At 43.5% G+C, this 20,393-nt stretch overlaps 1 protein-coding gene across 1 annotated transcript in view; it reads left to right on the top strand.

Moving 5' to 3' along the window:
• The window catches only part of GCSH (glycine cleavage system protein H), a 20,661-nt gene extending 672 nt beyond the window's left edge, over positions 1-19,989 (top strand). Inside the window, exons 2-5 of the mRNA XM_021716028.1 lie at positions 6,631-6,723; positions 8,855-8,918; positions 17,731-17,862; positions 19,344-19,989. Coding sequence (XP_021571703.1) covers positions 6,631-6,723; positions 8,855-8,918; positions 17,731-17,862; positions 19,344-19,441 — 387 coding nt within the window. The 3' untranslated portion in view covers positions 19,442-19,989. The remainder of the gene's footprint in view (positions 1-6,630; positions 6,724-8,854; positions 8,919-17,730; positions 17,863-19,343) is intronic.
• Positions 19,990-20,393: the final 404 nt, after the last annotated feature.

The following is a 20,393-nucleotide window of genomic DNA, read 5'->3' as shown; positions in this document are numbered from 1 at the left end:
GGCAGGTCGGCCGCTCCTGCTGGAGGAGCCAGGCGCGCCTCGCCGTCTTCCCAGCACCTTAGCCATCCCGCATTCTGTGCGTCGTGAGACTCTCGAGTGGAGGCCTGGCCTTTACCAAAGGGACCCCGGCGGGCAACTCCCAGGGAAGACAGAAGCAGAGCTCGCCTGTTACAAGCAGAGCACTCTGTGTAGGTGTGCAGTAGGCAAAACAAGCACAACATAGAAGGCTCGGCTGTTTCCTAAAAACTGGTAAGATCAAGTCTTCAGGTCTCTGCAGAAGTTCTGCTAGAGTCTCATCGAGTCACTCGTGTGTGTTGTTCGGGCTGCTGTGAGGCCTGACTCCCGCGAACTTGAAATAACTGGGAGACCTGCCCGTAAATGTCTTGGCCATCTGTGTTACTTCAGCAGTTAGTGCAGAGAGAACATCATTTTATTTATGCTCAGATACTTGAAACATTAACTGCAACTTGTTAGAACTCTGGCCTTTTTTTTTTCCCTTTTTGAGTCATAGTCTTCCTCTGTTGCCCAGGCTGGAGGGCAGTGGCATACTCACGGCCACCACAGCCTTGACCTGCAGGGTTCAGGTGATCCTTCCACCTCAGCCATCCAAGTAGCTGGAACTACAGGTGCGCACCACCGCACCCAGCTAATTTTTTGATTTAGTGTAGAGATGAGGTCTCACCAAGTTGCCCAGGCTGGTCTTGAAGTCTTGGGCTCTGGCAGTCCTCTAGCCTCCACCTCCCAAAGTGCTGGGATTACAGGATTGAGATACCCCACCCAGCCCAAACTCCAGCCTCTTTTTTTGGGGGGGGGTTCTCAGAGTCTCACTCTGTCCCCTAGGCTGGAGTGCAGTGGCACACTCATGGCCACGGCAGCCTTGACCTGCTGGGCTCAAGTGATCCTTCCGTCTTACTCTTCCACGTAGCTGGAACTACAGGCATGAACCATCACGCTTGGCTAATTTGTCTTGATTTATTGTAGAGATGAGGTCTCGCCATGTTGCCCAGGCTGGTCTCAAACTCGTAGGCTCAGGCAGTCCTCTGACCTCGGCCTCCCAAAGTGCTGGGATTATATGTGTGAGCCACCGGGCCTGGCCTTCTAGCTTCTTGAGGAGCGTAGATCTGTGATGGCTCTTCAAATCATTCGATTTGTTTTTTTAGAAACCAGTTTGGGCCCCGTGCAGTAGCTTAAGCCTATAATCCCAGCACTTTGGAAGACTGAGGTGAGAGGTTTGCCTGAGCCCACGGGTTCAAGACCAGCCTGGGCAACTTGGCGAGACCTCATCTCTACAATAAATCAGAAAATTAGCTGGGCGTGGTGGCGGGCACCTGTGGTCCCAGCTGCTCAGAAGATTGAGTGAGACCCCAACTCAAAAAAAAAAAAGAGAAAGAAACCAGTTTGGAACCGAAATTGTTGATACATTTATTCCAAAACTTGAACATGCTCACTTCTCCACTCATGCCAATATTCCTTCAGATCTGTTTGTGATACATACGACTACATCTCCAATTTGAGTGCAAGGGTGAATCATTTCTCTCAGATAATAATTTAATTTCAGGTTTGTGGTTTTTGTTGTTTTTAATTCAATGTTGGACTGTCTCTAGCTTTTTGCATTCTCTAGTTAAATATTGCCCAAAATATCAATACCCCAGATCTGGTTAAGCAGCTAGGTGTTTTTCTGTTTGTTTGTTTTTTGAATAGGAGTCTCACCCTCGCCCAGGCCGGAGTGCCGTGGCATGCTTATGGCCACCCTAACCTCAGCCCACTGGGCTCAGGCGATACTTCCGCCTCAGCCTCCCAAGTAGCTGGAACTGTAGGTGTGTGCCATCATGCCCGGCTAACTTTTTTAAGATTAGAAAATATAGTTTATTTTAAAAGTAAATTAGAGCGAGAGAGAGAAAGAAAAGATTCACCTCCCCAAGGTAGGGGAGGAGGGCTAAGCTTAAGAAAACATGACCCAGCCATAGCTTAAAAAGCACATGGCCATACCATAGCTTATGAAGTCAATGGCCCAGGCCGATCTGGAATCCCTGGGCTCAGGCAATCCTCTCACCTCCACCTCCCAAAGTTATGAGATTACCCCTGGAAGCCTCTGCACCCTGTTGCAACTAGGTTTTTAATAACAGACAGACGCCAGTTCCAATTCTGGTTCTGCCTCCTGTTTTGTTGAGTCGGAGTCTCATTCTGTCGCCCATGTTGGAGTGCAGTGTCTTCCTTGTTCTGCCTCTTATGAGATATGATCTCGGCCAGTCTGTTTTCTATTATCTGACTCTCCGTTTGCTTTCATCAGAAAAGTGGAGGTGATATCTATCTCAGAGTTGTTGAGAGAATGAAATAATGTAACTGCCGAGATTGGGTATGGCGACTCAAGCCTATAATCCCAGGACTTTAGGAGGCCGAGGTGAGAGTATTGCCTGAGCTTATGGGTTTGAGACGAGCTTGGGCAATTAGACAAGACCTCATCTCTACAATAAATCAAAAAATTAGCCGGACGTAGTGGCATGTGCCTGCAGTTCGAGCTACTTGGAAGGCTGAGGCAGAAGGATCAGCTGAGCCCAGCAGGTCGAGGCTGCAGTGGCTGTGGGCTTGCCACTGCACTCCAGCCTGGGAGACAGATTGAGACTCACACTGGAAAAAAAAATAATAATGTAACTACTGTACATGTAGCCTGACACATTATAAGCACTGGATAAGTGTTACTTTCAAACCTTAGTGTATATCATTAAATAGTAGGAAAAGTTGGCCAATATTAATATGTCATATTTTATCTGACTAGTGACCTTAAAAGGAGAAAAATGAAAAATGTTCTTAAGTTACTCACAACTCTGTTTTTCTGAGGTCAAAACTCATGTTTTTTAAGGCCCAGCAATAAAGTAATTATTTGCCTAATCTCCTGTCTTCTTTTTCCTGTTGGGCCAAGAGTTAAAGAAGAATTTTACTTATTATTGTGTTTAGTCTAAATAGCATGCCTAGTTAAAATAAATAAATAAAAGTAGGGACTTTGAAGTCAAATGGACCTAGGTGTACTGAGCTTAGTAACATTACTGTCTTTCCTAAACTTAGAGTTACTCATTTGCTAAAATGGGTGTTAAAGCAACCTTACTCCTAAGATTATTTTAACAATTACGCAAGATGGCAAGGCCAAAGACAATAGTCTCATGATATTTACAGTTGTTTGGCCCTTACTTTCTTTTTTTTTTGAATTGGAGTCTCACTCTGTCACCCAGACTGGAGTGCAGTGGCCGCTCCCGGCCACCGCAGCCTCGACCTGCTGGGCTCCAGCGATCCTTCCACCTCAGCCTTCCAAGTAACTGGAACTACAGGTGTGCGCTACCACGCCCGGCTAATTTTTTTGATTTATTGTAGAGATGAGGTCTTGCCAAGTTGCCCAGGCGGGTCTCGAACCCCCAGGCGCAGGCAATCCGCTCACCTCAGCCTCCCAAAGGCGCGGGATTACAGGCTGAGCCACTGAGCCCGGCTTCAGCCCTTACTTTCAAAAGTATTATTAGTTTTAAACTGCTCATATTTATGTATGTAATTGGTGAGACCTAGAGTTGTAACAGAATGAGAAAATTGAGTGTTGTAGCCAAGTAACCATATACCATTGTTTTTGCTCAGAATCCCCCCCTCCTTTTTTTTTTTGGAGTCAGAGTCTCACTGTCACCCAGGTTGGAGTGCAGTGGCACACTCACAGCCACCACAACCTCGACCTGCTGGGCTCAGGTGATCCTTGTGCTTCAGACTTCCAAATAGCTGGAACTACAGGTGTGCGCCTCCACACCCAGCTAATTTTTTGATTTATTGTAGAGATGAATTCTCACCAAGTTTTCAAGGCTGGTTCGGAACCCTTGGCTCCAGCAATCCTTTCATCTCAGCCTCCCAAAATGCTGGGATTACAGGCATGAGACCCAGCCCCCAGCCTCAGAATCCCCTTAATAAGCTTAAAAAATGATTTTGGCTGGCACAGTGGCTCAGCCTGTAATCCCAGCACTTTGGGAGACCAAGACGAGAGGATTGCCTGAGTCCAGAGGTTTGAGACCAGCCCAGACAACTTGGTGAGACCTCGTTTCCACAGTGAATCACAAAAACTAGCCGGGCATGGAGGCATGCGTCTGTAGTTCCAGCTACTTGGAAGGCTGAGGTGGAAGGATCCCCTAAGCCCAGCAGGTCGAGGCTGCAGTGACCAGGAGCATGCCACTGCACTCCAGTCTGGGCAGCAAGAATGAGACTCCAAAACACACACAAAAAATGATTTCACTCCTTCAGCTTTTGATTGCTTACTTAGGCCAAGTATTTAGAGCTGGGAATACAAATGAAGATGAGAGAAACCCTGGTGCTTCTTGCTATGCACAGTCAGCTTCCTGGGGGGGTGTCTATGGCATGTTGAGTACTGTGAGTGTGTTTGGGGTGATGGGGAGAGCAGTGTAAAGTGCTGTGAGCCCATGTATCCTGACTTACTGAGAAACCTCTGGGCAGAAAAGGGCTTCTAAACTGAGTCCTGAAGTGGTTAGAAAAGGTGGCAGGGAGTGTTTCAGTCAGAACACCATGTACCAATCCTAAACTTTCACATCTGAACATCAGGTGACCTGAAGCATTCAGTTATTTAAAGTGGAATGAAGCAATGTGTATTTCTTTTTTTTTTTTTGAGTTGGAGTCTCACTCAGTCGCCCAGACTGGAGTGCAGTGGCCGCTCCCGGCCACCGCAGCCTCGAGCTGCTGGGCTCCGGCGATCCTTCCACCTCAGCCCTCCAAGTAGCTGGAACTACAGGCGCACACTACCACGCCCGGCTAATTTTTGATTTATTGTAGAGATGAGGTCTCGTCAAGTTGCCCTGACAGGTCTTGAACCCGCAGGCTCAGGCAATCCACTCACCTCAGCCTCCCAAAGTGCTGGGATTACAGGCTGAGCCACCAAGCCCAGCTCGTGTATTTCTTTGTGACAGATTTTGTGACTTCTTCCACTGAAGAGTATGAGATTTAGAAAGTCTCATAACGATTAGGGGGAAAAGAAAGCAATAATAAGTTACACACTTAGGTTGTGCTGTGTATCTGAGCTGTAATCAAAGCAACTTAATGCTGTTTTAAAATTCAACTTTCTTTTGGGTAAGGGGTAAGAGTGAGCCAGCAAGTCTTATTTTTAAACAGTATTTGAATTAATGAACCATTTCCCTATTAATGTTGTATTGAATTTGAAAATTTGAAATTTGAATTTGAAAAATGCTTGTCAGAATGTGAAATATATTTAAGAATGTAGCATATGCTTTTGTAACAAAGCAAAACAAAAATTTTTTTTTTTTTTTTAATAGAAGTCTCACTCTTTCTCCCAGGCAGGAGCGCAGTGGCATGCTCCTGGCCACCTCACCTCCACCTGCTGCAGGGCTCAGTATCCTTCCACCTCAACCTTCCAAATAGCTGGGATTCCTGGCCAATTTTTTGATTTATTGTTACTCAAGTTGCTCAGGCTGGTCTCGAACCCCTGGACTCGGGCAGTCTTCTCACCTCCACCTCCCAAAGTGCTGGGATAACAGGCATGAGCCACCGTGCCCAGTAAAAAAGAAGAAAAATTCTTAAAGCAAGTACTTTTAAGTCCTAAATAACTGTTTCACATCTCCTGAACATTGGACAGTCTTTCTTCTGGGAATCCCTGAGTAGTTCATAGAACCAAAGGCTAAACCTTGTGCATATTGATTGATCAGAGCTTGACTTTCCACCAATGAATGTCTTAACTCTGAGGTGACTGTTGGGTTCTGAACTTAGTTTTCTTTTTTAAAGGATGGTAGTCACTTTCTTCAGGGGCAGGCTTGAATTTGATTAAAGTAGAATTTTAAGAACTTAGTCAAGTTGTAATTGTTCCAGGTGCTCAGTTTCATTCCTGTAAAATTTCACTCTATAACCAAGCTACAGTGATACCCTCTTAGGTCAACTCTGCCTACAGAGACCTTTGTTTCTTGGTTAAATCATTTCTCAGATGAGCAGTCTATACTGCCTTCCCAAGTCCCATTATTCCAAAGCTGCCTTCAGAAAGATAGACCAATAATAGTTAAGTATATATTTGAAATGTGCGCTAAGATTTTTTGTGTGTGTGATTTAGGCTAAGTTATGCCAAAGCAAATAATCCAATCTCCAAAAGATGCACAGGTTATTTCAGATCATCTTTGCCTAAATGGTACTTCTGTTTAGAAGGTGTGTAGCCAGTCTCAGTGGCTCAGCCTATAATCCTAGTACTTTGGGAGGCTGAGGTGAGTGGATTGCCTGAGCCTGCGTGTTCGAGACCAGCCCGGGCAACTTGGTGAGACCTTGCCTCTACAATAAAAATAAAAAAAATTAGCCTGGTGTGGTAGTCAGCGCCTATAGTTCTGGCTACTTGGAAGGTTGAGGCGGAAGGATCGCCAGAGCCCAGGAGATCGACGCTGGGGTGACCGTGAGCCTGCCACTGTAGTCTGGGCGATGGAGTGAGATTTTGACTCAAAAAAAAGGTGTGTTGATCTTTGTTCTTTTCTGGGCAGTGTACTATTGGAAAGCATTATCAACAAGTGAAACATAAATACTGGGAAAGTCTTACCTTTTGACAGCAATGGTAATAAAAAGTGTTCTTTAAGAAGTGCTGCCACTGCTTTTCTGAAATATCAGTCTTCTGTTCTAGTGCGTAAATTCACAGAGAAACATGAATGGATAACAACTGAAAATGGAATTGGAACAGTGGGAATCAGCAATTTTGCACAGGTATTGGATTGTCTCGAAACATCTGTTATAGTCTGCCCTTGCATAATTTGGATTGTCTCTATTAAAAATTCTTTAATCTACCTTTGAATCTGAATTTTGCATCCTTTAAAGGTGCTTAGAAAGAAAATCAGCTGATCATTGTGACTTATACCTGTCATCCCAGCACTTTGGGAGACTGAGGCAGGAAGATTGCTTGAGCCCCAGAGTTTGAGACCAGCCTGGACAATATAGCAAGACCTCATCTCTACAAAAATAAAAAAATTAGCCAGGCATGGTGGCACATGCCTGTAGTCCCAGCTATTCAGAGGCTGAGGCAGGAGGATTGCCTGAGCCCAGCAGGCTGAGTCTGTGGTGAGCCGTGATTGTGCCACTGCACTCCAGTCTGCACTAAAAACAAAACAAAAAGATGAAATAAGTAAAACATCATTTAGTGAGAGCATTCTATGGTGTTTTAAGAGATGTTGAAAGGTTAGCACTTATGGTCAGAAACATACCTCATTCAAGACACACACACGATCCAGGTCACACAGAAGGAAACTTTTTATTTATTTATTTATTTATTTATGAGTCAGAGTCTCACTCTCGCCCAGGTTAGCGTGCAGTGGCACGCTCACAGCCACCACAGCCTGGACCTGCTGGGCTCAGGTGATCCTCCCGCCTCAGCCTTCCAAGTAGCTGGAACTACAGGTGCATGCCAGCATGCCCAGCTAATTTTTTTGATTTATTGTAGAGATGAGGTCTCACCAAGTTGCCCAGGCTGGTCTCGAACCCCTGGACTCAGGGAATCCTCTCGCGTCGGCCTCCCAAAGTGCTGGGATTACAGGTGTGAGCCCCCGTGCCCGGGCCGGAGATCTTTTATTTAGCCCTTCTTTCCTCTATTAATTCCCCGATTTCCACTGATTTCATATTGAGATTGTTTAAAAGGAGACCCCATGGTCGCATGGGTCAGTGATGGGAAGGTGTGTTGGGAAAGGGGCGCGTTAACTGATGGGAATGCAGGTATGTGTTGCTTAACAACAGGGTATGTTTTGAGAAATACCTCTTGGGGATTTCATCCGTGTGAACAGCCAGAACACATATGCACTGACCTAGACAGGAAAACCCCTTGAAATCAAGGCTGTGTGGTTGAGCCCAGCTTCTGGCTGCAAACCTGTACAGCACATGTCTGCACTGAATACTGCAGGCAGTTGTAATACCATGGGAAGTATTTGAGAAGGTACAGTAAGAACACAGCAGAGAGTTGAGCATCCCTAATCTTATTTTCAAAATGTTCACGATTCGGTACTTTTTGAGTGCTGACATGATACTCAAAGGAAATGCTTGTTGAGCATTTTGGATTTCAGATTTTTAGATTAGGGATGTTTAACTGGTAAGTATCGTGCAAATATTCCACCATCTGAAATCCAAAACACTGTGGTCCCAGGCCTTTTGGATAAAGGGTACTCAGCCTGTGTTATAATCTTATGGGACCATCATCATATGCCGTTTGTTATTGACCAGAATATCATTTTGTAGCGCATGACTCTACGGAATTCCTCAGAAATGCCAGGTTCTTGGGCATTGAGAATCATTGACAATTATGTCTTTATTGGCATACTGTGTACCTACTATGAGGCCCAGTACAGGGTATTTTGTGAAATGCTGTATAAGATGTCGTCCTTACCTCCTGGAGTTTATCTATGAGGAGAGTCACCTTCATGACAGTGGTATACAAACACTGAGGGATAGGTGTTATTTAAGCGGTATGGGACGCTGTAACTCACTCTCTTCTTCCTGGAGTTATGGTCTTCACGGAGTACAAGGTATGAAGACTGTGATTTGTAGGAGGATTTTAGCAAATGCAGTGGGGGCAGTGGTGTAAGTAAGATGCACCAAGTATATTTGTACTCAGAAGAGCTAGTAATCTTGTTCAGGGCATATAGATTGTAACTAGGATCACCACAGCCAGTGGGCAAATCTGGCTGGTGGTCTGAGTTAAGAATAGTTTTTAAAGGGTTGTGAGGAAAACTGAAGATTGTGGCCTATCAACTACAAAATATTAATTATAGGGCTTCGGTGTTTGGTTTGATCTATCTAATGGGGGTTTAAGTTGACTTCTTAGAGATTTTTAAATTTGTCTTGTGTTATTTAGGAAGCTTTGGGAGATGTTGTTTACTGTAGTCTGCCTGAAGTTGGGACAAAATTGAACAAACAAGGTGAGTGTTTTTTTTTCATGTTGGAATGTCATGACTCATACCATGAATTTCCTTTATCCAGTCTTTTTGTTTTGTTTGTTTTGTTCTGAGTTAGTCTCACTCTGTCACCCAGGCTGCCGTGCAGTGGCACGCTCACAGCCACCACAGCCTCGACTTGCTGGACTTAGGTGATCCTTCCGCCTCAAGTAGCTGAAACCACAGGCATGTGCCACCATGCCTGGCTAATTTTTATGATTTGTTATAGAGATGAGGTCTCGCCATGTTGCTCAGGCTTGTCTTGAACCCCTGAGCTTAGGCAGTATTCTTGTCTGCGCCTCCCAAAGTGCTGGGATTACAGGTGTGAGCCACCATGCTGTGCTCCTTTACCCGTAGTTACACTCAATAGTAACTTGTTTGCGCCCAGGTTCAATTAAAATACTTTTGACTTGATTAACAGAATATTCAGATAAAGGTAGTTTAACAGTAGGGTTTATTATTATCTCATACAAGCAGTCTGAAACAGGTGGATATGGGGTTGGTTCAGGTGAAGTCATCAAGTTCACAACCTCTTTTTGTTTTTGTTTTTTTATTTTTTTATTTTTATTTTTAGTTGGAGTCTCTCACTCTGTTGCCCAGACTGGAGTGCAGTGGCCGTTCCTGGCCACCGCAACCTTGACCTGCTGGGCTCCGGCGATCCTTCCGCCTCAGCCTTCCAAGTAGCTGGAACTACAGGTGCACGCTACCACGCCTGGCAAATTTTTTGATTTATTGTAGAGATGAGGTCTCGCCAAGTTGCCCAGGCGGGTCTTGAACCCACGGGCTCAGGCAATCCACTCACCTCAGCCTCCCAAAGTGCTGGGATTACAGGCTGAGCCACCGAGCCTGGCACAACCTCTTTTTGTACTTTATTTTTTATTTTAAAGATGTGGGGTGCAATTCAGGGTTAGGTATATAGAAGTTCATTTTTCAGGTATCCTTGTTGATGAGGTGTGCTCCTCCCTCCCCTGGCAGTTTCCCACTACTGCCTCTTTTTGTATTTTTTCCTTCCTCTTTGTGTCAGAGGTCAGAAGATGGTGGCAAAATCTTCTGTCATCACATTTGCAAATGATGATATCTAAAAGTAGGGAAAGATTGGCCGTGGTGGTTCACACCTGTAATGCTAGTACTTTGAGAGGCCAAGGAGGGAGGATCCTTTGGTCCCAGGAATTGGAGACCAGCCTAGGCAACATAATGAGACCTCATTTCTTTTTTTTTTTGAGTTGGAGTCTCACTCTGTCGCCCAGACTGGAGTGCAGTGGCTGCTCCCGGCTACCACAGCCTCCACCCAAAGGCGCGGGATTACAGGCTAAGCCACCGAGCCCGGCTGAGACCTCATTTCTACAAAAAAAAAAAAAAATTGCGCAGGTATAGGCATGCACCTGTAGTCCCAGCTTCTTGGGAAACTGAGGTGGAAGGATCTGAGCTCAGGAGGTCAAGGCTGTTGTGAGCCATGATCCTGCCACACTGCCCTCCAGTCTGAGTGTCAGAATGAGACACTGACTCTACATAAATACATAAATATATAAATAAATAAATATAGGAGGAGGTGGTAGGCTGTCTCTTCGTTGTGAAGGACCCACTAACAAATCTCCAGATGTTTTCTCTTTTGCCAGGTCTGGGTTGCATTGCCACCTCTGGCTGTGAGGGATGATGGGAAGGGGAATAAAGAGCATTTTCAGACTTTATAGTGTAAGGCAGGAAACAGATGGAAATAGCCCTTAAGACTTCCCCATACACTGATTTCTACTGTGTAACATAGCTGAGGTCTATTAAGTTTAAAAAGTAAAATCTGGCTTTCTTTTGTGGTAGTAGACAGTATCAAGAAAGAACATGAGCTCAGGAGTCAGGACCTGGTTTTTAAATCCAGGCTCCACAACTTACTGCCTCTGTGACTTCCGGGAAATGACTTAATTTAGGTATCATCTATAAGTTAGGGTACCTACGTGATAGAGCTGATGTAAGGATTAAATAGCCATTGTGTCCTGCATAAGTGCTTGGCAAATGTTAACTGATCGTACCAGGTATATTATTCACCAGTTCCTTTTCACATATAAAATAGTCCTACAGAATTGTGTGTGTGTGTATGTGTTGGAGTCTCACTCTGTTGCTCAGGCTAGAGGGCAGGGGCATGCTCCTGGCCTTCGCAACCTCAACCTGCTGGACTCATGTGATCCTTCTGCCTCGGCCTTCCATGCGCCACCACACCCAGCTAATTTTTTGATTTATCGTAGAGATGAGGTCTCCCAAGTTGCCCAGGCTGGTCTCGAACCCGTGGATTCAGACAGTCCTCTCACCTCAGCCTCCCAAAGTGCTGGGATTACAGGCGTGAGCCACCGCACCCGGCCTATAAATGTTCTTGTAGAATGCTTCTTTTCTTGAGTGTATGTTTTCATCTTTTTGGGTAAATCTATATAAGAGTGGAATTTCTGGATCATATCTAGGTAAATGTTTAACTTAAACTACCAAAAGGTTTTCCAAAGTGGTTGTACCATTTTACATCCTTCCCAGCAGTGTGTGAGAGTTCTACTTGCTGCACATCTCCTTGTGGTGTTAGCCTGTATTTCCCTAGAGACAGATTATCATTGAGGACCCTTCCATATGCTTTTTTTTGAATCGGAGTCTCACTCTGTTGCCCAATCTGGAGTGCAGTGACACACTCACGGCCACCACAGACTCGATCCGCTGGGCTCAGGCAATTCTTCTGCCTCATCCTTCCAAGTAGCCGGAATCACAGGCATGCACCACCACACCCAGCTAATTTTTTGATCTGTTGTAGAGATGAGGTCTCACCATGTTGCTCAAGCTGGTTTTTAATTCATGGGCTTTGGCAGTCCTCTCTCCTCTGCCTTCCAAAGTGCTGGGCTTGCAGGTGCGAGACACTGCACCCCACCCATATGTTTTTTGCCAGCTGTCTTTTTCGGTGAAATCTCTATTCAAGCTTTTTACCAAGTATATTTGGGTTGACTTTTAACCATTGATCTTTTAAAGCATTCTTTAAATACCCTGGGTACAAATCCTTTTCCAGATAAATATTTTGTCATAACTTGTCATTTTTATTTGTTTTTTGATGAGGAGAAGCTTTTATTTTTTTATTTTGTGTTATAGTCTCCCTGTCGCCCCAACTGGAGGGCGGTGGCATGCTCATGGCCACCACAGCTTCAAACTACTGGGCTCCAGTGATCTTTTTGCTTCAGCCTTCCAAGTAGCTGGAACTACAGGTATGTGCTACCACGCCCAGCTACAGAAGCTTTTAATTTTGAACCAGTCTAGCTTATTAATATATTTTAATTTATGTATAGATCATTGTGTCTTCTTTTTTTTTTTTTTTTTTTTTTTGAGTTGGAGTTTCACTCTGTCGCTCAGGCTGGAGGGCAGTGACATGCTCATGGCCACCGCAGCCTTGACCTGCTGAGCTCAGGCAATCCCTCTGCCTCAGCTTTTCCAATAGCTGGAACTACAGGCATGTACTACTATGCCCAGCTAATTTTTTGATTTATTGTAGAGACTTGGAAGGATCAGCTGAACCCAGCAGGTCGAGGATACAGTGGCTGTGAGGGCTGGCCTAGGCAAGAGTGAAACTCCGACTCAAAAAAAAAAAAAAAAAAGAAAGTTAAAAAGAAAACATTGGAGAATAATATCTTTACAGACTTGGTGCTATGGTCTCAATGTCTGTGATTCCCCAAAATTAAGATGTTAACACCATCTATTGCCCCATTTGATGTTTCATGCCAATTTTCATGCAGTACTTGCTTCAGCAATGGATTATCCAAAGTAATATAGCGGGAGCTAATACTGGAAAACATTTCACAGTACCCCATGCCACTGAGATGGTTTGGGAACCATGGTGATAGACAGAAATTTATTGAAGAAGACACAATGGGCCAGGCATAGTGGCTCAAGCCTATAATCCCAGGGAGGCTGGGGTGAGAAGATTGCCTGAGCCTGCAAGTTCAAGACCAGCCTGGGCAACTTGGTGAGACCTCATCTCTACAATAAATCAAGAATAATTATCTGGGCATGGTGGCGCACACCTATAGTTCCAGCTACTTGGAAGACTGAAGCGGAAGGATCACCTGAGCCCAGCTGGTGGAGACTGCGATGGCCATGAGCGTGCCACTGCACTCCAGCCTGGGTGACAGAGTGAGACTCCAACTCAAAAAAAAAAAAGCAACATAGAGATGATTTAAAGGATTGTGCACTGTATTCCATTTCAATATATCCCTTATATGATGCCATTTTATTTTTTATTTTATTATGTTTTTGAGTTGGAGTCTCATTCTGTTACCCAGACTGGAGGGCAGTGGCATGCTCAAAACCACCACAGCCTCAATCTGCTAGGCTCGGTGATCTTTCTGCTTCAGCCTTCCAACTAGCTGGAAGTATAGGCATGCGCCACCACGACTGGCTAATTTTTTGATTTATTGTAGATATGAGGTCTTGCCAAGTTGCCTGGGCTGGTCTCGAACCCATGGGTTCAGGCAATCCTCTCACCTTGGCCTACTTAAATGCTGGGACTATAGGCATGAGCCACTGCCCCCGGCCTCAATGCCATTTTATATCAGGCACTTGAGCATGGGTGGATTCTGATATCCATGGGAGGTCCCAGAACCAGTCTCCCTTGGATTCTGAGGGACAACTGTGTATCTATATTCCTCCATTAACTCAGGTCTTAGATATCCCTCTCAGCAATGTTTTATAGTTTTCAATGTAGAGGTCTTGCATGTCTTGTGCAGTAGTTTATTGTTTTTGGTATCAGCTAATATAAATGGAATTTTTAAAAATTTTGTTTTCTAACTATTGCTAGTCACATATAGTAGTACTATTATTTGAATATATTGACTGTTTATCTGTGACCTTACTAAATTCACTTATCCTAAGTTTTGTAGATTCCTTAGAATCTTTTGTGTAAATAATGATGTAATCTATCATAAGGAATTTTATTTCTTGCACTCTTTACGGGTTTTCTTTTCCCTTCCTATTGCACTGGCTAGGCTCCTCAGTATAGTGTTGAATAGAAGTGGTAAGAATAGACATCATTGCCCTTTTCCTCTTCTTAGGAGAAAGCATTTACTATTTCATCATTAGGAATGATATTAACTGTGGGGTTCTTCACAGATGCCCATTATCAGAAGAGGAGTTTCCTTTTTATACCTTGGTTTCTGAGAGTTTTTGATGTTGAGTTTTGTCACATTAGTTTTTATCTGTTGAGATAATTATATGTGGCTTCTCCTTTAGTCTGTTATTTTTATTTTTTTATTTTTGAGTAGGAGTCTTACTCTGTCACCCAGGCTGGAGTGAATGGCGCGCTCACGGCCACCGCAGCCTCAACCTGCTAGGCTCAGGCAATCCTTCTGCCTCAGCTTTCCAAGTAGCTGGAACCTGCCACCACAAGCGCCTGCTACCACGCCCAGCTAATTTTTCTTTATTGTAGAGACAGGTGAAGGTCTCGCCAGCTTGCCCAGGCTGGCCTCAATCCCTGTACTCAGGCAGTCTTCTTGCTTCCACCTCTCAAGGTGCTGGAATTACAAGCATGAGCCACCGTGCTGGACTACTTGATAGATTTTCTGGCAACTAATTATTTATCTGAAAATGCCTTTATTTCTCTTTCCTCCCTCCTGTCCTTCCTCCTCTTCTTCCTTCCTTCTTTTTTGAGATGAGTTCTCCTTTTGTTGCCCAGGCTGATCTCGAACTTCTGGGCTCAAGCAGTCCTCTTGCCTTAACCTCCCAAAGTGCTGGGATTATAGATGTGAGTCACTGCGCCCAGCCTACTATTATTCTTGAAGGATATTTTTGCATATGTGAAATTTTAGGTTGACAGATTCTTCCTTCCTGCCCCTGGTACTTTCCTTCCATTGTTAATTGGCCTTTTCTTTCCAGATGAGAAGTCAGCTATTCTTCTTATCTTTCTCCTATATGTAATATACCAGGTCCAACAATTAAGTTCTGGAACTAGTGCTAGAAAAAGTGCTACATGCCTTATTGCTACATATCATGATGGTCACCTTTGGAGTACTACCATTGAGAAACTAAAGATATGGAAAACAATACTTACACAAGCCATAAGCAAACTGCTAAAAACTCAGCAATCAAAGGAACACAATACGAAGTCCACCAGTTAGGTTCATGAACTATCCTAGAAAAAGTGCTATATGTCTCTTTGCTGAATATCACTATGGTCACCTTTGAAGTACTCCCCTTGGGAAGCTATGCACCGACGCCAGAGCCTAATCCACTTGTCAAAGCAGTTCTGGAACTCTTTTTCTGGAATGGCCGTCAGAGTTGTCATTGTCAACCTGCTGTTCTGAATGTCATAAATATTCTTCCTTTATCTTTGGGTAAACAAAAAGGTCATTGGGGCCAAATCAAGTGAGTCGAGAGGGTATTCCTATACAGTTATTTGTACAGTGCTGCCAGTGTAAGCGCATGGTGGCAAGTTCACAAACTTAATTGTCAGACCTCAGCAAATAACAACAGTTCTGATGGCCATTCCAGGAAAAAGGGTTCCAAAATTGCTTTGACAGATGGACTAGGCGCTGGCATCGGGTATATAGGTTCCCAAGAGAAGTACGTCAAAGATGACAGTAGTGAGATTCAGGAATGAGGCATGTAGCACTTTTTCTAGGATAATTCATGAACCTAATTGTCGGACCTCATATTATGTTCCTCTGAGTGCTGAGTTTTTGGCAGTTTGACTATGACTTGTGTAAGAATGGTTTTCTGTATGTTTATCCTGTTTGGGGTTTACTAAGCTTCTTGTATCTGTATTTTTTTTTTCCACCAAATTTAGAGATTTTTTTTGTAGGGAAGTCATTATCTCTTCTTTTTTTTCCCTACTCCATTCTTTCTTTTCCTTCTGCAAGCCCAGTTACATATTTGTCAGATCACTTGTTACTATCCCACAGGCTCCTGAAGCTCTCTGTTAATTTTTCAGTCTTTTTGTTACTGTTTTTTGTTGAAGTCTCACTCTGTCACCAAGGCTGGTGTACATGGCACGTTCACGGCTACCACAGCCTTGGTCTACTGGGCTCAGGCAATTCTTTTGCCTCAACCTTCTAAGTAGCTGGAATTACAGGTGCGCTCCACTATGCCCAGCTAATTTTTTATGCATTGTAGAGACGGCCTCGCCAAGCTTGCCTAGGCTAATCTCAAATCCCTGAGCTCAGCCAATCGTCTTGCCTCCACCTCCCAAAATACTAGGATTACAGGTGTGAGCCACCGCTCCAGACCTGAACACACTTATATTAGCTACTTTAAGTTTCTCTGCTAATTCCAACATGTGGGTCATTTGGGGATACATTTGTGTTAACTACTTTTTCTCTTCACCATGACTCCCTTCTTCCTAGGATTTTATCCCTCAATTTCCAGCCACTCTGGCAGCTTCACAGTCCATCCTTTGACCCCTCAAACAAATAAGACTATGGTTTTCTGTTTATATCCTAGTCACTCTTTGCTCTTTGCATGGGGGAAATAGGGGCAGGGAACAAATTGTATAAATGAAGATCTCACCCAGTTTGGTTCCCTTCTTCCAAGGATTGACTCCTTTTGCTCACTCCATAAAGCCTTCATATACAGGTTGAATATCCCAAATCCAAAAACCTGAATCCAAACTCTGAAAATGTTTGATCACCCACATGACACTCAAAGGAAATGCTCATCGGAGCATTTCAGATACCGGATGTTTGGATTTGGGATGCTCAACTGGTAAATATAATGCAAATATTCCAAAATCTGAAACATTTCTGGTTCCAAACATTTTAGGTAAGGAAGACTCAATTGCAGTTTTTTAAATGTTTAGTTCAGAGTCTATAATTGTTACCTGCATCTGATACAAGGTACTTCACATTACTGAAATGTTCTAAATTTGTCATTTTTGCTTTGTGGGGGTCCACAATAAGTTGCAAGAAAATTGAGTTTTACTGCACTTATACCATTTGTTATTCACTGTGTTCAGGACAGATAGGTCCACTTTTAGAGCCAATTGATACCTTTCTCAGATGTGATTGGACATGTGCAGGGTGGAATGGCCATTATTATACCCTTCTCAGAGGTTATAATAAGCACAACAGAACCTGTGTTTTTATTGTATTTTTTTTTTTTTGAGTTGTAGTCTCACTCTGTCACCCAGACTGGAGTGCAGTGGTACACTGACGGGCACTGCAGCCTTGACCTGCTGAGCTCAGGCTATCCTTCCACCTCAGCCTTCCAAGTAGCTGGGACTACAGGCACATACCATCATATCTGGCTACTTTTTTGATTTATTGTAGGATGAAGTATCGCCAAGTTAGCCAGGCTGGTCTCAAACCCATGAGCTCAGGCAGTCTTCCCACTTTGGCCTCCCAAAGTGCTAGGATTATAGGGATGAGCCACTGTGCCAGCATGTTTTTATTTTAAATTAGGAAATTTGGAATTTTTATTTTATTTTATTTTTATTTATTTTTTGCGTTGGAGTCTTACTCTGTCACCCAGACTGGAGTACAGTGGCTGCTCCCGGCCGCCTCAGCCTTCCAAGTATCTGGAACTACAGGTGCGCACTACCATGCCCAGCTAATTTTTTTTTATTTATTGTAGAGATGAGGTCTCACCAAGTTGCCCAGGCGGGTCTTGAACCTGCGGACTCAGGCAAACCACTCACCTCAGCCTCCCAAAGCACGGGATTACAGGCTGAGCCACCGAGCCTGGCTTAGGAAATTTGAAATTTTTAAATCATAACTATATGAGAGGTGCCTGGTTACATTATATTTTCATATCATTGACTGTTAGCATTTACTATTTTTTTAAATTGTTTTCCATTTAGATGAGTTTGGTGCTTTGGAAAGTGTGAAAGCTGCCAGTGAACTCTATTCACCTTTATCAGGAGAAGTAACTGAAATTAATGAAGCTCTTGCAGAAAACCCAGGACTTGTCAATAAATCTTGTTATGAAGATGGTAAGTAGTTGGCTAGAAAAGTTTTCAAGGATTACTGCTGTAGTTACCATTTAATCTAGAATTTAAAGCAAGCTTAGCTGTTTGTGACTTTATCCTTTTTCACTTCCTGGTACTAAATAGAGGTGGTCACTGTAGCCTCCACCTGCTGGGCTCAGGCAATCCTTCCGTCTCAGCCTTCCAAGTGGCTGGAACCACAGGTACACGCCACCACACCTGGCTTATGTTTTAATTTATTGTAGAGACAAGGTCTCATCAAGTTGCCCAGGCTGATCTCGAATCCCTGGGCTTAGGCAGTCCTCTCGCCTCCGCCTCCCAAAGTGCTGGGATTACAGGTGTGAGCCACTACACCCAGCTGATCTCTTGCTTTTTAAGAAAACAAAAGTTAGTTGAATACATAAGGTTTTGTTTAAGATCTCTGATGATAAAAGCATTGTCTTTAGTGCAGGGTTGTTAGTGTCAGTTGTATATTCCTTGACTGTTATGGTTTAAACACCTGCAAAGTATTTACTCTCCTGTATAGAACATGCACGCATATCGTGTGATGCAGGCGGTGATGAAGTAGTGTCTGCTGTATTCATTTTTGGTTGCTCACATTTTCACCCTTATAACAAACTAACGAAGCAAGCTAACAACAATTTTCTCATTTTGCAGATGAATAAAGGCCCCAAGGGATTTGTGTGTCAGGGCCACACAGCCACTGAATGACCTGTTTGGGATGAGGTGTCCTCTCCTGCCAGTCTCTCAGCCCTTGTCACTCTCCACTGCTCTTTAATGCCCTTGACTTCCCAGCAGTCAGTGTCGTTTCTCCTTTTGTTAAAGAAAGACACACCTGGTCTACATACATGGCTCACTTGTTTTAAAGATTTAAGTGTCAGTTGTTGATGCTTATTACAAACTAAGAGTTCTTTTTTGTTTGTTTGTTGGTTCTTTGTCTTTTTTTTAATTAAGAGTTCTTAATCCATTAAAAACTCTTAATCTGTTCGGGCTGTCGTTCTTTTCAGATGTTATATATTAAGTGTATTAATTCTTTAGGCTAAAATTTAAGTTCCATCAAAATAGTGTATGATTTATGTAAAGAATATGAGATTAATTTTGAGGCACACAAATTTATTTTACATTTTGGATGAGTTTGACTTTTTTTTTGAGTTGGAGTCTCACTCTGTCGCCCAGGCTGGAGTGCAGTGGCACGCTTATGGCCACCACAGCCTCAACCTGCTGGGCTTAGGCAATCCCTCCACTTCAGCCTTCCAAGTAGCTGGAACTACCGGCGTGTGCCGCCACCCTCAGCTAATTTTTAAAATTTATTGCAGAGATGAGGTCTCGCCGTGTTGCCCAGGTTGATCTTGAACCCTTGAGCTCAGGCAGTCCTCTCACCTCAGCCTCCCAAAGTGCTGGGATTACAGGCGTGAGCCCCCACCTCCGGCTGAGTTTGACTTTTTAAGGAAGTTAATATGGAATATAAGGTTATTTTTTGTTTGCAGGCTGGCTGATCAAGATGACGCTGAGTAACCCTTCAGAACTAGATGAGCTGATGAGTGAAGAGGCCTATGAGAAATACGTCAAGTCTATTGAGGAGTGAGACTGCGGCCCTAAATAAACCAGTGTGGAATAACGTCATCCAGCATAGTTGTCTTAAATTCGTGGTGGACGGAAGACTTAAAATAGCAGCTTGTAGCAATACTGATGGGAAAAGAAACTACTCATCACTGCTAATGAGAAACAGTGCTGCTTAACCTTCTAAGGATTACAGTTAAAAACAGTATGCATCTTTTCCCCAATACCCTCTGATGTTGAGACGAGGCCCTAGTATTCCGAATTCATGAAATATCCATTGTAAGACTGGTTATGAAAATTATGTAATGTAAGGATAACATTGTTATCTTAAGCCTTATAAAACATTGTAACTTGCTTACATCCACACTTGGATTTGGGTTAAAAACGTACTGATCTTTCCACTGGAAATTACTGGGAGTGGAGAAGCTTTTGTTGGTGGTACGGTGTCAGATGAAGAACCACAGTAGCTTAATCTTGCATCATACTGCATTTGCTGTGCTGTTTTTATACAGTGAATCAACAGCTTTGCAGCAAAAAAGAAACAAATAATAAAAGATGCAACTTCCTTGTTAATCATGTTTTTTTTTGTTTTGAATTAATACTTCATTTAGTTACTTTGCTAGTGTTTGTGAAAATACTAACTTTACCTTACAGAGTGTTTTATTTTTTCTTCCAAAGGAAATTTAAGACATAGCAATGAAAGGTTCCAAGAAAATGTTTCCTTTTAGTCACAAATCAGGTTTTTCTTAAGAGCTAGTTGTCTGATAGCATTAAGTAGTTATTTTTGTCTTTTTTTATTTTTTAAGTCAGAGTCTCATCCTGTTGCCCAGGCTGGAGTGCAGTGGCATGCTCACAGCTACTGCAGCCTCGACCTACTGGGCTCAGGCGAGCCTTCCACCTCAGCCTTCCAGCTAGCTGGAACTACAGGCACATGCCACCATACCCAGCTAATTTTTTGATTTATTATAGAGATGAGG

The sequence above is a fragment of the Carlito syrichta genome, unplaced genomic scaffold (assembly GCF_000164805.1).
Source record: "Carlito syrichta isolate Samal-C Ts95f unplaced genomic scaffold, Tarsius_syrichta-2.0.1 Scaffold308119, whole genome shotgun sequence".
Lineage (NCBI taxonomy): Eukaryota > Metazoa > Chordata > Mammalia > Primates > Tarsiidae > Carlito > Carlito syrichta.
Note: the sequence above shows the minus strand (reverse complement) of the source record. Positions and strands in the feature narration are given on the sequence as shown.